Genomic DNA, 16,450 nt, shown 5'->3' on the forward strand with positions numbered 1-16,450 from the left:
TAAAAAAGATATTGAAATTAATTTTTCGGATGGAGTATAATATATTTAAATTCCCTAATCATTTTAAAACTATCATGTATGACCCTCAGGCTACATTATTTTTACAGTTTTATGTCTTTTGTTGCAGCACGTCGCTTAATTTTTTTAAAAATTGTACAATGATATACTACATATTAAAAATTCATTCTATATATGTGAAAGAATATTAAATAAATAAAGATTTTTCATGAATAAAAATAGATAAAGTAGAACGCTACTGAATCAAACAAAATAATGTGGTTTTTTAACTATAATGCCATATTCTGCAACTGCCGGGGTCAGATCTTCCATGGTAAGAGTATAACGTCGATCTTTTCCTTTCGTTTTTGTATTCTGATTGGCTCCACGTGTTTTGCAATGTTGCAGTGCATCATTTGCTATTTCAGATATAAATTTTTGTGCAGCTAGTGAAACCAATCTCACTCTAAAATCGTTATACACATATTTATGAAACAGTAATCATTAAAGTTTCATTTATATATTAATCAAGCTTTTTGCAAATTGCTTACATTCTGGGATCTGTCGTATTAAAACCAGCAGTATGTAAATAATGTTCACTGATGGCGTCTGGTACCTGTTAAAAGAATCATTTGATATTACCGATTATACTATTAATAATAATGAACAAACTACAATTATGATGTTTCATTTGCCTACCGTTGGCGTATAATCTTCGAGTTGTAGTAAAAAATCCGAAAGAGGTTGTCCAGCAGTTTTTGTTTCTTCATTTGTTGTGTACATAGGTGGTGTATCTCTTCCAAAATCTTCTGCCATTTTGATTTATCTTTTCCTATACGATATCAAAACATTACATAGAAAAAATTTGACTTAGAATAAAATTCATAAACAAATAATTTTTCAAATTACAAAATTTAAATGATTAATAAGGTAACCTTAAATTGTAACCTCAATACTCGACAATAAAGGTATCAAAATTTCTTTCAGTAAATATTTCAAGTTCTTTCAGATAAAAATCTTCTGCTTGACTCTTCTGTGTATTAATGGAAAAAGATATTCTTGAAATAACGGCAGAACATACCTAAAATATCAGCGTCTCGTCCGTGAATATATATTAAAGGAATTTACATGCATATAAACAAAGAAGCGTACTTGAGAATTCTCTAAACCGGAAGAAAACCTAGGGCCTAGGGAATAACTGTTATGAGAATATATCGATCGATTACTCGCATTTAATTCAAATAAATAGTGCAAGTATTTATTTTTCATAAGATTTTTTTCTTTTTATACAGTTATAATAAGTAAACAGTAATATTTAATGCAAGAAAATGCTTAAAACATACTTGCGATTTAACTATTAACATAATTAATATAATAGTAAAATATAAATAAATTATGTTGGTAGTGGATTTTTTATAGTCAATGATGGAATCCAAGAATCTTTCTTCAAGTTCTCATACTTAAGTTTATTTAGTAACATACTTTGTATAACCTGTTCAGCAGTATGAGTCAGACCATAATAATCCACAAACATACCATCTGGATCAACGAGATATATGATTATCGTATGATCAACCTAGAATATGACAGAAATAAAGTGATTTTATATTCAAACATAGAATTTAAGCTACTTATAAGGAAGATAAATGACTAACAATATAGTCTGAATCTTGATCCTTGGGCCCATTGCTGTAGTATACTCTATAAGCTTTACATACTTTAGCAACTTGTTCTTTGGTTCCAGTAAGGCCAAGAATTTTATCAGAAAATTCTTTAACATATTTGCCTACAACTTCTGGCGTATCTCTGTCAGGATCCACAGAAATAAATATAGGCTGAACTTTTGTATTATGCTGGGTCTCTAAAAAAGTAATTTAATGTAAGAGACATATATATTTTTTTAAATACTGTCATTTAAACCTACCCAACTTATCAACAATTTCTGTCAGTTTTTCAAGTTCATCAGGACATATGTCAGGGCAATGCGTAAAACCAAAGTATATTAAAACCCACTGTCCTAAAAAATCATCTGACTTCCATACTTTTCCTTTAGAATCAACTAATTCAAATTTTCCACCAATTGCTGCCTTGCCTAGCGCACGTCTTCTCTCACGTTCTATTTCTTTATCTTTTGATTCTTGAAGATAATACATATACATTAAAAGAACTGCACATCCTACGCTTGTAACTGCAACACTTTTCCATGTGATAACACTGTTTCTAAAGATGGATTGTTTTTTACTTGATAATGAGCGTATTTCATTAGATTTACGTAAAGGTGTAAAAATATTTATGGTTCTAACTTGCGGATAACATTGCCCAAAATTTAGTGAATGTCGAAATGTAATTGTCTGCAAATAATATTAATTTTATTATTTTGTGTTTGTTTTGTTCTTTTATGAAAGTAATCCTATTTGAGTACAATTACTTCGAATAACAATTACTTACTCTTCTAAAAGTTTGATTCGAACATCTTAAAAGAAGATTTTTCAAACAAGACATTGTTCTTTGTTGCACACAATTAGTTTGATGGGTTTAAAATCATGAATAGGTTATGTTTCCATTGTATGTTATCGCACCTGACTTTATACAGGCTATTTCAAATACTCGTTTCTTCCTTTCCCGGAAATGATTTAATTAATTAATGGGTTATATAAGAAATGAATAATGATACATTATAGAAATTGATGATAAAATTTATTATTAGAAAATTGTTAAATTAACAAGTATTTTTTTATCCGAACCTTTTTTTATTTTCTTTAGTATTTTGTATATAATAAATATTTTATTAAAATAACTTGTCTTTTCTACATAAATGAGTTTATTCTTATAAAAAGGCGCGCTCTTCCTGACGAAGTATTATCAAATATTCTTCGAAATTTAGGGCAGTATTTCGAGTACAATATTTCCATCTAAATAAGCAAATAAAACGTTAATTAAAGATTAATTAGTTTTAGATAACTAGTATTTACGTACTTGTTGCCTTTTCTATCTTCAAGAGTAACAGTGTCTATTAACAACATATCCGAGTTAGAAATTATAGTCGCATCTTCGTTTTTTTCATTTTTATCTTTTTGGTACCAAATACGTGCTTCTATCGTTGATCGGTTTTTCGACAAAAATTTAAATTCTCCTGCACCAATATCGTAGAATGTCGTCGATTTATTTCTTCGAGTAGGTATCCTTGAACACATAATATTTCGTCAAAGTTATTTATAGATACATATATGGAATAAAATTTCCAAGTGCATCGCAATAGTAATGATAAATTTTTTACGAATCAAGATCGCGTATTAGCGTTATTAAAGTATATCTTACGTGCATCGAAACTTGAAATTTATTGTTGAATCACGTTCCACAATCTTTAAGAATAATGTTCCTGATGTCTTTGTCACCGTTTCTGAAATTGTCACCGATGCTCTCAAAGGCTGGCCTAATAAGAACAAACAAATAAAAAATGAGTTGCAAATGTTATACATACAAGTTGACTTTACCACAAAATGGTTCTTGATCTCTCGTGGGCAAATAATAAATTCCTAAAGGACCGCGATTAGCTCGGTAGCCCATTTCTTGGGACCATAGCGTAGATTCCATAGGGAAACACATTCCATTCGTATACGAGATCGTTCCTTGGGGACAAGGCCAAGCAATAAATTTACAAGATTCATTCGTTGTACGTATGCTTTCCAAAAAATATACCCAAGCTCTTAAATGACTACAAGCGATCTCTTTCGTTAACATATCCTCTGAAACATTATTATTTTTACAATTCGAAGAATTTCAAATAACTTGGATCGCGTCGATCAACAAACATCTAATCACGTACCTTTCAAATGGCTAACAACAACAGAATTCTTCACATCCTTGCAACCTGGCTGCTCTCTACCGCCGTTCGGAAAGAAATCGATGTGACCAAGTGGCTTTAAAAGACCAAATCCATCTGTAATGTCCTGGGATCCATCCGTATGAATCACATCCACTAACCGAGCATCGGTAGCATCTAATTTCCTGGACTTCTCTCTAACCAAGTGATTTCTGAAAAAGGGTGACGCAGGATCTAGGCCTGTTATACGACCTAGAAGAATACTTTTCTTCTTGAGGATCTCTGAGGCACAGCCAGCCACATGAGCTCCGAGACTAAAGCCAATCACGTGAATGTTTTCAGCAAGAATACCCAAATTAACAGCTTCTAAAAGGACTAGACCTAATTGCCGTCCTACGAGTTCTGTGTTCGCCACTGCTGCCGAATAGGTCGTTGCTGCTCCTCTTGTCCAATCAAGCACTAAGATGTTCGTGTCTTCCTAATGGATATGCCACCATTTATCTACGTAAGTTGTTCTGATAAACGAATTCTCTATCGATCGACAATACACATTCGCTTCTTGTTAATTACCAAGTCCAGAAGAGCCTGTACCAAAAGAACCGCACCGATATCGCTACCGCTTCCTTTATAGCCATGTATTACAACTTTCAGAGGTTTCGTCGAATCAAATTCTGATTGAAGAATGGATTTCAAATCATCATCATATTGAAGGCTTTTAGGGGATTCTCGTCTCGAGCGAGTGTACAATAAAAATCTCGTTTGAATTATGCTAGGATGCTCCGGCGGCCTTTTCAATGTCAAACGGGGCGGTGGATCCGCAAAGCAGCCAACTGATTCTGCAATTTCCACTTCTTTTATATCTCTTACTTAATTGGACGAATACCGCCTCTTATGCTATACATACCAAAGCAAATTTTCGCTTTCAAATGTTCAAGACCAACTCTTATTCGCCGCACCATCACTCGACTCCTTCCAGGGAATCTTGCTGGGAAAAGAAGAGAATTTAGTTTCTCAGTGACAATCAACTATTCTTATCTTCATTAAAAGCTTGCTTACCAGCACGATTAACTTCGACGATCCAAAGAACAAGAAACATTAAAAAGACGAAGCGTATCACTAACGCGAGTTGCATCTTTCATTTGTTTTCTTCGAATCTTGGTCGCATTCGATGGAGGCTATTAGCTATTTTCCTTTTCCTCTTTCTCCTATGTTTGTTCCACACTCCCCTTCTTCTCTTAGGTTACTAACGCGATTTTCTATTTAATATTCTCTATTCTACCTACAACGGAAAACTAAAGCGCAGTACAAATGGTTGGATGAATATTTTCCACCTTACTATTATAGCAAAAGTACCATCCTTTTGCGCAATCGATTTTCCGCTAGCGAGCACACGACGACCAGTTTACTTCCTATCTCACTGAATTTATACCTGTTGTTGTATGAATTATTATTTATTAAATAAGGATTAAATGGAGGATCAAACTACATATAGCTACTCATAATCGTCGCTCTACTTGCGGTTGGTACGTTTTGATAGCAAAGCGAATTACTTTAACAATTCTTAGTTCACCTTAGAACAGTAGAATGTGTTAAATACGTCAAATGATAGGTATCAATGGAATTTGGAAAGAAATATACGTTGAACCAAATGCTCGGCTCACGATACTTTCTTTTAAGTCACAACGATTATGACCTTTTTCGCCATTCAATATGACGCAATATTTCCAACTTTTCTCGTGTGCAAATAACGGTTTCTTCTGCATATAGGGACGTTCTACTTTCACTCGAACGATTTCACTAAAATTGTTGCGGGCAGATAAATGAAGAGTCAACTTGTTAATGTACAATCCTCGTTTACAGAAATCTATTATTGCGATGAAAAATATATAATTTTATATTATATTATATTATATTATATTAATTTTATAATTATAACTATATACGTACATACGTAATATGGTTTATTATCTCATAGTAAAAGCCTATTGAGAGAAGTTTCGAAACTGGGACGAGATTTTGTAGCGATGCTGTGATGTTCAGGAAGTCGAGAGTCGCGGACTGTCTTTCACTAAAGTTCTGTTAAACCGGACGAACGAGTTTCACGATTGTATTTTAAAAAATAAGCTTATCAGCGAAGATTTGCCAAGCATCTTCTGTTTGCAAAATTAAACTGTAGCAATTCCTTCTTATGCATGCCTAAATATTGCTCAGTAATGAAGTTACCTAAATATCATCTTGCAAAAAAAGAGAAAGCAGACTGCATTTTTTTAATCCTAAATACCTTATTTTGTAGTTAGGCATTCTTTACATCTGTAACAAGTACAGTGGATCACAAAGTATTCGAGCACTGACCAAAGAAAATATTTAGATAACAATAAATAATAAGTTTAATAATAAATAATCAAAAGTTTTTTCTACTACTTATTTTTCTACTTATCTATACATGCATAATATAGTGAAACGTAATGTAACACATTTTTGCTGGTCCTTGTATATTTACTGAAAATATAAAGCTTAGAAATTGAAATTGTAAAGTGTCCGAATCTTTTTGTGATCGATTGTATACATATACAGAAGAATTTCTAAAAATATTTGTATATTTTTATGAATAGTGAGATAGAAAGTATACTCATTCATCACAGTGTATCATGAATTGATACATATCAGAATTTTTCATACTTCAAAAGTTGTAACACCTGCAACATTTATTGAGATTTTCCATTGATTGTTTACTTGCGTTTATCTTTAAATCGTGCAAGTAACTGATCAAAGTCGCAGATCAAAAATCAAAAATCATTGTTTTTCATCAGCTACTGTCTGCTTATACCTATTGCCTGTCTATCTGAAAAAGAAAGAAATCCGGAGATCTATAAAAACACAAATTAGATATAAATCATATCTTGTAATATCAGCAAAAGATTTATCTTCGTAACAATTTAATAGCCAAGTGATTTATATATGTAGACAACATTTGATCTGATACTCGATAACTGATAACAACTTAATGCGCTACTTTGTTTGCACAAATATATCTGGGAATGATTGTTTATATAAGTCTATGAAACAATTCGAATTGTTTGAAGACGTACTGTTCACGATGATGTTCAAGATATCTATTTTATGTTGCGCGTTGCCGGTGATTTTAGGAGGGCCATTTACAGGACAACAGCATGAATCAAATTACATCACTAATACCGCATTTGAGTTTAATGTTGCAACCCCTGTAAGTAAATTTTACTGAGATTGTCATATAATTCCTAGTATTTACGTTGAAATAAGAGTCAGCATTTCTGCAGAAAGAACTTGCAGAAAAAGCGGGATACGTAGCCGAAACTCATCGAGTCGTCACAGAGGATAGGTATATTTTGCAACTGGATAGAATCGTAGGATCGGACAAAATACCTCCATCTGACAATAAAATAGCTGTATTACTTCTCCATGGAGTTTTTGATTGCTCGGCTTCGTGGCTTTTGTCAGGTCCTGAAAAGAGTTTAGGTATTACCAATTTACTATTCGTCTACAGAATAAGCTTTTTTAAGTGCTATCATTTGTTTCTCCTTTTCTTTCTTTTTTATTAAAAAGTCATCGATTTTTGGAATAGACTTACATCGAGTATTTCATTTCCAAGGAAAAATAAATTTACGCTATCTTTAATTCTTTGCACTCGGCTGTTCTCCTTGAATGGACACAAAAAGATTACTGGTGATTATATAGCACAAACTCCACACAAGGTCCAAATTTTTTAAAAATATATGTTCCCTTGAAGTTTCACCTTCGCATTGTACGAAAAGAACAAATAAAAAATTGAAGAATATGCCAAGTGCAAAGGGTTAAATCATATCCGATTAATATTTTTCTCCAAATTTTAGGTTTCATATTAGCAGATTGGGGATACGATGTATGGTTGGGTAATGTGCGTGGCAACAGGTACTCACGAAACCACTTGGATTGGACTGTTTCAGAGCCAGATTTTTGGATGTTCAGGTATAATTGGAATAATAGTTCGTTAAAATGCATTTTGACAATTAATACGATTGCTGCATCATTACTTCCTGATAATACAACGATTGATACTTTCGTACAGTTGGCATGAAATCGGAGTGTACGATCTGCCAGCGATGATCGACCATATCCTTGCTCAAACAAAGAAAGAGAAAATCTTTATCATATCACATAGCCAGGGCAGTACGTCATTCTTTGTAATGGCTAGCGAACGGCCAGAGTATCAAGAGAAGATTATCGCTTCTTTTAATTTGGGTCCAGCAGTCTTCATGTCCAGGACAAACAGTCCTCTATACCGTTTCTTGGCTCCTCATTCCAAAGATATCAATGTACACTTTAGAAGCTGCATTTACTAATTTTAATATCAAATCAAAGGATGCTGAATTTTTCTCATCTTTGGTCTTTTTACAGTTCATAACAGATTTGATAGGCATGTATGAATTTAAGCCATCAGATAAACTCATACAGATGCTTGGTACAATGATGTGTGATGATGAAGCACTTTTGCAACCAGTATGTAAAAACATCGTATTCTTGTGTGCTGGCTTCAGTAAAGAACTTAATACGGTAATAATATACATGTGCATTCAATGTAATCATTATACATATACAATAGTTTTCGATTTAACTTGATTCTAATTCATAGACTCTACTGCCTATGATTGTGCAATATGATCCTGCTGGTTCATCTGTTAGGCAAATCGCACATTATGGACAATTGATTAGTTCAGGTTAATATTTAGTAATATAATTTTATAAAATGTACACCCTTTTGCTTTTTTCAAATTACATCTTTTCTTCTCACAGGCAAGTTCCGGAAATTTGACCACGGCCTTATCGGCAATATGCAAAAATACGGTACGATACAACCTCCTGATTATAATTTGGCCAACGTTAAGCTACCAGTGTATTTGCATTACAGTGCCAATGATATGTATGTCAATGTTCAGGTTCGTATGCTGTTCATCGCGATGCTTCAGTCTCAACTGAATTTTTCAAGTTTCTCTTCCCTGTTTATTATCTTTACAGGACTTGCATCAATTGTACAGGGCACTACCCAATGCTCAGAAATTTTTAGTTCCATCCGACAGCTTTGGGCATACTGATTTCTTATGGGGCAAGCATGTAGATGCTTGGGTATACAATGAAATTTTAAGTCTTATGGAAAATCACAAAAAATGAATATTATTGGACTATGAAGTGCAAATTATGTTAATAAGAACATGATTGACCATAAATTTGGTTTTTTAATTTTAATTAATTAATTCTATCCAATGTTGACGATAATGTGATCAACAGCTTCGTCGATATTTAAAAATCAGATCAACATTCTAATCAGAAAAGTATCGAATGAATCTATTCAGTTTATAAGAACCATATTATGTGATTATAAGAATTATTAAGACATCAATTATTAATTTTGTATTATCTTACATTCTTTACGTGTGTAATGCACTAAATGATCATAGAAAATATAGCAGATCAGAAAAAATATACATATGTATCAAATAATTTAAATATATTAAATCATAAGCTTTTGAATTATTTCCATGCTTTCAGTTGTGAATGCGTGTGAACTTTGAACATTTGTAACAAATGCACTATGATTGGGAAATAATATAGGCTTCTTATACATGTATTCTTATACATATATAATTACCACCTAATGACAAAATCCGCAATCACTTAGTTGCCAACCCAATACATACAGGGTGTTTCACTTAACTCGAGTACCGTAGATATCTCACTTATTATTGATAAACAAAATTTCAGAGGAAAACATTATCTGATTTGAGAGGGCAAATATGATGGTAAACATTAGATTTATCTCAGGGTCATTGATTTCGAGATTGCAAGGTCATTGTTTTTCTAAGCGCGATTACATACAGTCACGAACAAAAGTATTGGCATACTCTTTAAAACAGAATAACATTCTTAAAATTGGACCAAACGACTTGAATTTTTTTCGATAAGTTAAAAGAATTAGTCTACCGATGCGTAGAAAAAATTTTTAAAAAATTGCAGTTGGCCGCAATCGCGAGGAAAATAATAACGATCACCTTTCAGAACTTTTTTAACTATACCTCTAATGGAAATTTAAACAACACATTTTGTCGAGTTATGATAGCTATGTACATATTGGAAATTTCATCGAAATCAGCTGGTGTAGAATCAAATAACAGGCATCGAAAGATAAACAAAAATCTATAATTAATAAAGTTATAAGCCGAAAGTCATAGAAAATGATAACTTCGCATCATTTTTAATCGTTTTTAGCTCATAGTAATGTTAACCGATTTTCCACATGTATATAACTAACATAAATCTACAAAATGTACTTTTTAAATTTTCATTACAGGCTCAGATAAAATTGCAAAAAGTAACCCTTACTATTTTCTTCGCGATTCCGACCAACTGCAATTTTCCTAATATCTTTTTACACATTGTCTAGTAAACTGATCCTTCTAACTTGTCCAAAAAAATCAAATCATTGGTCTAATTTTTAAAAAGTTACTCTGTTTTAAAGAGTATATATTTATTCGTGGTCGTATATATTTTTATTATCATGGTGTCAGCGCTGAAGTTACGATCAATCCAAAAACTTATAATATTATGCATTCACATGATCTTGAATACCAAAAATTCATAAATGTTTAGGGAGGCCGATGAAGGAAAATTTACTTCACAAATGTTCAAAACTATGAACATATACTTCAATACATTTCCGTGAGCGATTAACGTATGATTCTTGGCCGCTTGTATAACGTGACGACTAATATTACCACACACAGTTCTATTTAATGCATTGTCTCATATTTTATAGTATTATACTAATATCATGATAAATTATTTCTTTAATCATACTCCACAGAAAGAAGCCTAGAAGTTTAAGATCAGGCGAACGCGCAGGCTATATCGAATGGCTGTACAAAGGCCGATACAACGCAATGTAACTGCGAGGAAACTTTTCTCCTATTGACAATTGGCATCATTTTTAATACTTGTTGAAATAAATTTTCCCTCATTGATCTTTCTATCGTAGCTTTTTCATCATTCGCAGTTATTATCAAACACTATAGGTGATCGATTGGTCTTAACTTCAGTTGTAACGCCATGATGATAAGAAGATATAGCTCCATTTAAAAAAATATCGATAATCTTGAAACCTATAAAAAATATGATTACTATCATATTTGCCCTTTTAAATCAGATAATTTCTTTTCTCTAATATATTTTTGTATTGTCAATAGTGAGTGAGATATTGAAAGTGTTTAAGTTAGTTGGGCATATAGTTGGATGTATATGTTATTTACTACTAAAGAAGTATTAATTCATAAGAATGTATTAATTAAACATTTCACCTAATGGTATATGTAAGAATTACATTCTTTTATTACATATGCAGTGATATGCAGTGTACAATATACAGAAGTTTACTTTTACATAGATTTTTTAAGAATTATTCTTGAATTGCCATTATAAGAAGTATGTTAGCCATATCCCAAATATCATGAATCTTCATATCTATTAATTGCGATAATTTTGAAGCTATAACTCTTACTGAATTACAATCTATACACAAAAAGAATGCCCCACAAAGAACAATAGAAGCCCCCAAAAATAATATATTTGACATTAATATCATAAGACTCCTCTTTTCTTGTTGAGTTTTTGCTCTGTGTTCGTGCAACAAACATTGCAAATGATAATATATTTCCTCCCTCTATAACCATATATATCTGCTTCATTAATCATGCTAATGTCATTTATAACATATCACTAATGTCTTACAAATATCTATTAATAAAATTCAAACCTGCAGATAAACTAGATCCAATAAATTTATAGTAAGTTCTTGCATATTTGGAGTATCCTTGAGTCCAGTTGCAGCTAAAAGAATTTCTACGCAATTTAACGGAGTGTAAAATGGCATTCTGAATCCAACAGTCTTAAATACCTTATATTCTGATAGAAAAATTACATTGGGTGTGTATTCAGATTTTTTGTCTATACATCGTAAGATACCAAGTATCTGTAGCATATAAAAACATTAAGATACCACTATTGATAAATTCAAAATAAAATCATGTATATGTACTTGCGATATTCTTAACTTGTTGAAATGTGAATCCATTTTATTTGCTAATTGCAAACAAGACATGAGGTATAATTTTGATTGACTTGTCACTTTTTTACAAACTTGAGACCAAGAACTTTCTGTTTGATCAGCATTTCTATATACTTCCCAAAAATAGCTACACATAAATTTATCATATAAATGAATAGCAATATATCTAGTATCTGGCCCCAAATGGAGATATTCTGTTATTTTAAATATTGCATTGATGATTGGAATTGGTATAGCTGAAAGCAATATTTAATGTGAATGAAAATTTTGTTGTTATTATATTCTATCAAAATAGGAACAAAGATATAAATAAAAATGAAATTAATATTAACAAAGGTATACAGTTTCAAATGCAATAATTACCTACAAATGGCATGTAAAATTCGTCTTCAGCTTTGATCAAACTTTCTTGTGCTTTAATGATCAATTGAAGTTCTTCTAGCCAATCATCAAGTAAAGGTTCTATATTAAATAGATAGTTGTTTCAAGAAGAAAGTTTAGGTTCATTATTTTTGTGTATTAAACATCTACATTTGTCTGTCAACACTCTTATTTATATGAAATACTAATTACCAATATAAGAAGTATCCAAGTCCATATTTTCTTTGAAAGATTCTTGCTTAACACTATTATTATCAAATATTGTTTAATCACATCACACACAACAATGTTACCTTTCAAACAGTATACAAGATACTATTTAAAAGAAGCTAATTGGCTGGAAAATAAGTCACGTGATACATTTCGCGATATATCGAAATCATACATTCAAATTAAAATTAGAATTCATTTTACATAATATTAAAACAAGACGCGTATAAGGTAGGCATTTTAAATGTATGACAAAATTTTATTTATTATTATATATACATATATATATATATACATTTTAATACTTTAATTAACAGATTTTATTCTATGTTCATGCTTTCATTTTGATGTTGTAACTCTGTTAACAACAAAGGTTCATATGTCCATTTTGGGAATACTCTTTTGTATAAATTCATTAAAATCGTGTCCTGCGACTTCAGTTGACCATTAAATACACATTTCATGTGACCATGAGTACCTAGGAAAAAATAATGAGTTATTTTTTAATTAAATGCAACAATTAAATTAAGAAATAATTTATGATCCATCTACCCAATGGTTCTTTTATATGTCCTCTACGACCATATTTCGTTCGTAGTTCAACTGGTTTAAACCAGTTTATATCTTCTCGATGAAAGAACATAAATCTTATAACTGCTGATCGTTTATGCACTTTGTACGCATGGCCGCTAAGAACAACACGTTTTACAACTATTCTATCTGGATTCACAGATAATACACTTCCGGTTGCAATTAATTCCTACAAAAATATTGTAACCTTTAATAATATAAGAATAGAATCAACCTTTAACTTGCATATAATTATTGCCTCCTTACCAATGATTTATTCAGTTTTTCAACATAACATAATACTGGGCATGGTGGAAAAGTAATTGGAGCGTACATGCTTGCTACGACAGTGTTCTCTGGACGAAAATACCGCTCATACTGAAAAATATTTCTATTCTTGGTAACAAGATATAAATAGAGTATATTAAAATCTCACAGAATATAATACATGCTTTATGTTTGTTTCCGTTTGTGTGTTGACTAAATATTGGACACGCAGTGAATCTCCTAAATCCACATTGAAATATCAATTTTGCTTTAGATTTCACCGGACTGTATGTTTGACCCGTATGTTTTAATGTCACATTTAAGACAGACATTTTGTGCTCGTTCGGTAATAAACCAAATACAATTAATGGATGATTTCCCAATGAAGAAAATGCATCTACGCGTACATTTGCAACGTGAATTGTGATATACCAACCAGGCTAAAAATATTTGTATAAATTAGCATGAATAGATAATTATTTTTAGATAATCAAATGTTCATACCATAGCACCCTCTATTTCCTGCGATTCTTTAAATATTCGTTTTCGTGTTCTATCAAAATTTTCAAATTTATATATTCTAGCGTAATCAGTAGGAAGGTTTTCTTCCGGATCCCACGGACTTGTTCTGAATGATTCAAGTCCACGATATTTCTGAAACCTCTGTTTTGCTAACATATCTTGAGGTGTATCTACTTCGTCAGGAAATTTTGCGTCTAATTTTGCGTCTATATTTAAAAAATTGTGGTTAAAGATTTCAAGAATACATATTCAATAATGTAATATACGTATATTCGGCAAACATACTCTTCAAGTTTTCAATTGCTTCTTTTTCTTCTGTCATATCGATATTCTCATCGTATCGTTCATCAGGAACTTCGGACACAGTAATTGTCTCGTATTCTTCCTCGTCTTCTGCGTCTGGTCCGCTATCCGTTTCAGATTGTGGTTCATCAACAGACATCTCGTTTTCTGATTCATCGTTCGAGCACTCACTCAATTCCTCTACAAAATGCAAGCAAAGAATAATATACATCTCCAAATTTAATTTATGACTAAAAAACAAATACCTCCATCCTCATCAGGAATCCAAGCTGCTTGATATTCAGAAGTTCCTTTTGGAACTCTCTTTACAATTTTTTTCCTTTGAGCTTTGGCTTCGGCTAATTCTTCTTCTGTAGGCCAAGTTTGTTCAGCATCCATAGGGTCAAGTATATTTTCACTTTCGAGAGATTCCTAAAAAATTGAGAAAATTGATTAGAACTTTTAAAGATTCAAAGTTTTATTATATTTCATGAAATTACTTGTTTCCCTGGATCTGCGCGTGCAAGAACCCGCGTGGATGGTTCATCGTCCATTGCATTAGAGTCTTTCTTCAACTTTTTCTCCACTGAATATGGATCACCAGGTGCATCAATTTGAGAGATTTGAAAATCTCCCAATTCAGGTATATGAACTAAACCATTAACTGATAATGGTACGTTCTTAAGATACCCAGAGATCATTAGAGTTCCAAGCTCTGTGCAGTTCTAATTGAAATCAAATTTGGATATATACTTAATCTTTTAATTGGTAGATAATTATTACATAACAATAGGTAATTAATAGATAATTATTACATCAATACCTACTTCATTACATTTAAATACTGCTTCTTCTCCTAACAACTGAGCTCTGTTGTTTCTATAAGATACTGTTCTTTGTTTTCTAGTACCAATACGTCGTAAAATATTAAGAGCATCAATGGGGGTACTTAGTTGGAAAACTTCTTCCTTAGGAAGCCACTTACAAAGTTCGGATTGTACATGGCTTTTGAAATCTTGACGTTTCTGTAATAAAGTTCGTGAAATTGAAATTATTTTTGTGCAAAATATGATAATAAATATCAAAAACACAATACCTTTATGTGAAGATTTTCAACATTTGTAAGTGCTATTAGCGGAGTTGCCAAACCTTGAGCAACACAGGGCATAATAATTTCCTTTCCCCAGTCATCAAGTACTTCCAATCTGGGACTATTGTCCGACTTATTTGTTGCGGATGCAACAAAAAGAACAGTGGTAGCTATTTTTGCTATATCCAATGTCGCAAACAAATTTCCAACTGGAGCAACCACAATAGAAAAGCGTTGCTTGAACCTAGGTACACTGTCGTAAAAAAAGATTAGTAATCAATAATTCATATTTTTATTAATATCATTTATCATTTATCATTTATCATTTATCATAGTAGCATTATACCTTAAATGAATTGTACCACGTGGACTACTAATTATAGTTGCAGACTCGTCAGCTTTTGTTATTACTGATAATATATTATCAGTATCTACATCTTTTTGTAATGCAATAATACATAAAAGAATAGGTGCAGAATGAGATCCACCAAAATTCCTTTTTTGCTGCAACACCTCCTCTCTCTTGTTTTTTCTAATTTGCGAAGATTGTAGCCTTCGGGCACGCTTCCCAAGATTTTTAGTGGCACGTTTCGATAAAACTTTTACTCCAACTTTTCCTATATTGGTTGCAAATTAGGAAATATAGAAAGCAGTAAAATATTAAAAAGCCATAATAATATAAATTGCAAAGAATTTTACCTTTAACCTCGCTACTTATTGATCCTTTACTACGATGTCTACCTGTTTTATGTGGTTTATTAACTTGCTTAAATGCACCAGGTCGATGTACTTCTTGTTTTGTTGGTCCCATTTTATTTGAAAGTATATATCCTTGTAAATATCTTTATAATAAAATATCTTTATAATATAATAAAATATAATAGAAATATCTTTATAATAAATCTTACTACTTGCCATGGGTACAACCCGACGATAAGACGCATGTTGCTTCACATGCTCACATGCTCCAAGTTGCAGTTCCTTCCATATTCTATAGGTGGCAACATATGGCTTGTTCATATAGCAGTGATGCAATATTGTGCGATAAGGCTTGTAGCGCCATCTGTAGAAGATGAAAGGTACTGCAACTTGGAGCATGTGAGGATAGCAGACAACACATGGTTTGGCCTGAAATCGGGATGCAATACTATGTGACCAACACACATCTTCTCTGGCA

The 16,450-nt window shown here is 32.0% G+C and overlaps 6 protein-coding genes across 11 annotated transcripts; 1 reads left to right on the forward strand and 5 right to left on the reverse strand.

Moving 5' to 3' along the window:
* Nucleotides 1-17: 17 nt before the first annotated feature.
* Nucleotides 18-1,200, reverse strand: LOC100647480 (transcription initiation factor TFIID subunit 10). Its single transcript, XM_003401707.4, has 4 exons — nucleotides 1,079-1,200; nucleotides 697-829; nucleotides 549-613; nucleotides 18-463 (listed from the first exon to the last, which is right to left on the reverse strand). The coding sequence occupies exons 2-4, from the start codon at nucleotides 811-813 to the stop codon at nucleotides 262-264; spliced, it is 384 nt and encodes a 127-aa protein (XP_003401755.1). The 5' UTR covers nucleotides 814-829; nucleotides 1,079-1,200; the 3' UTR covers nucleotides 18-261.
* Nucleotides 932-2,605, reverse strand: LOC100647359 (protein SCO2 homolog, mitochondrial). Its single transcript, XM_003401706.4, has 5 exons — nucleotides 2,446-2,605; nucleotides 1,922-2,348; nucleotides 1,653-1,858; nucleotides 1,150-1,573; nucleotides 932-1,078 (listed from the first exon to the last, which is right to left on the reverse strand). The coding sequence occupies exons 1-4, from the start codon at nucleotides 2,497-2,499 to the stop codon at nucleotides 1,391-1,393; spliced, it is 870 nt and encodes a 289-aa protein (XP_003401754.2). The 5' UTR covers nucleotides 2,500-2,605; the 3' UTR covers nucleotides 932-1,078; nucleotides 1,150-1,390.
* Nucleotides 2,606-2,726: 121 nt separating this feature from the next.
* On the reverse strand, nucleotides 2,727-7,041 carry LOC100647001 (pancreatic triacylglycerol lipase). 4 transcript variants are annotated; one of them, XM_012317741.3, is made up of 10 exons: nucleotides 6,910-7,041; nucleotides 5,772-6,662; nucleotides 4,877-5,684; nucleotides 4,725-4,805; nucleotides 4,391-4,656; nucleotides 3,824-4,298; nucleotides 3,492-3,743; nucleotides 3,316-3,430; nucleotides 2,974-3,180; nucleotides 2,727-2,909 (listed from the first exon to the last, which is right to left on the reverse strand). In XM_012317741.3, the coding sequence occupies exons 3-10, from the start codon at nucleotides 4,950-4,952 to the stop codon at nucleotides 2,825-2,827; spliced, it is 1,557 nt and encodes a 518-aa protein (XP_012173131.2). In that variant the 5' UTR covers nucleotides 4,953-5,684; nucleotides 5,772-6,662; nucleotides 6,910-7,041; the 3' UTR covers nucleotides 2,727-2,824. The 4 variants fall into 4 exon arrangements, with proteins under 4 accessions (XP_012173131.2, XP_048269479.1, XP_048269481.1 ...); XM_048413522.1 differs by having other exon boundaries at nucleotides 5,768-6,662; XM_048413524.1 differs by having other exon boundaries at nucleotides 4,877-5,249; nucleotides 5,391-6,662.
* Nucleotides 6,758-9,367, forward strand: LOC100647241 (lipase 3). Its single transcript, XM_003401705.3, has 8 exons — nucleotides 6,758-7,043; nucleotides 7,117-7,315; nucleotides 7,690-7,804; nucleotides 7,905-8,151; nucleotides 8,234-8,389; nucleotides 8,469-8,553; nucleotides 8,630-8,772; nucleotides 8,852-9,367. Exons 1-8 carry the CDS (start codon nucleotides 6,825-6,827, stop codon nucleotides 9,002-9,004), a joined length of 1,317 nt encoding a protein of 438 aa, XP_003401753.1. The 5' UTR covers nucleotides 6,758-6,824; the 3' UTR covers nucleotides 9,005-9,367.
* Nucleotides 9,368-11,185: 1,818 nt separating this feature from the next.
* LOC100644084 lies at nucleotides 11,186-12,679 on the reverse strand. Of its 2 annotated transcripts, none has more exons than XM_048413531.1 (5): nucleotides 12,525-12,679; nucleotides 12,315-12,413; nucleotides 11,922-12,187; nucleotides 11,640-11,855; nucleotides 11,186-11,562 (listed from the first exon to the last, which is right to left on the reverse strand). In XM_048413531.1, the coding sequence occupies exons 1-5, from the start codon at nucleotides 12,547-12,549 to the stop codon at nucleotides 11,389-11,391; spliced, it is 780 nt and encodes a 259-aa protein (XP_048269488.1). In that variant the 5' UTR covers nucleotides 12,550-12,679; the 3' UTR covers nucleotides 11,186-11,388. The 2 variants fall into 2 exon arrangements, with proteins under 2 accessions (XP_048269488.1, XP_048269487.1); XM_048413530.1 differs by having other exon boundaries at nucleotides 11,186-11,546; nucleotides 12,525-12,677.
* A 101-nt stretch (nucleotides 12,680-12,780) lies between these two features.
* LOC100644791 (pre-rRNA-processing protein TSR1 homolog) lies at nucleotides 12,781-16,301 on the reverse strand. Of its 2 annotated transcripts, XM_048413520.1 has the most exons (13): nucleotides 16,189-16,301; nucleotides 15,973-16,115; nucleotides 15,620-15,890; nucleotides 15,280-15,526; nucleotides 15,011-15,208; nucleotides 14,684-14,908; nucleotides 14,450-14,615; nucleotides 14,187-14,384; nucleotides 13,884-14,107; nucleotides 13,565-13,819; nucleotides 13,380-13,490; nucleotides 13,095-13,302; nucleotides 12,781-13,020 (listed from the first exon to the last, which is right to left on the reverse strand). In XM_048413520.1, the coding sequence occupies exons 2-13, from the start codon at nucleotides 16,082-16,084 to the stop codon at nucleotides 12,863-12,865; spliced, it is 2,373 nt and encodes a 790-aa protein (XP_048269477.1). In that variant the 5' UTR covers nucleotides 16,085-16,115; nucleotides 16,189-16,301; the 3' UTR covers nucleotides 12,781-12,862. The 2 variants fall into 2 exon arrangements, with proteins under 2 accessions (XP_048269477.1, XP_048269476.1); XM_048413519.1 differs by having other exon boundaries at nucleotides 15,973-16,223.
* Between the last annotated feature and the right edge of the window lie 149 nt (nucleotides 16,302-16,450).

This window comes from Bombus terrestris, chromosome 16 (genome assembly GCF_910591885.1).
Source record: "Bombus terrestris chromosome 16, iyBomTerr1.2, whole genome shotgun sequence".
Taxonomy (NCBI): domain Eukaryota; kingdom Metazoa; phylum Arthropoda; class Insecta; order Hymenoptera; family Apidae; genus Bombus; species Bombus terrestris.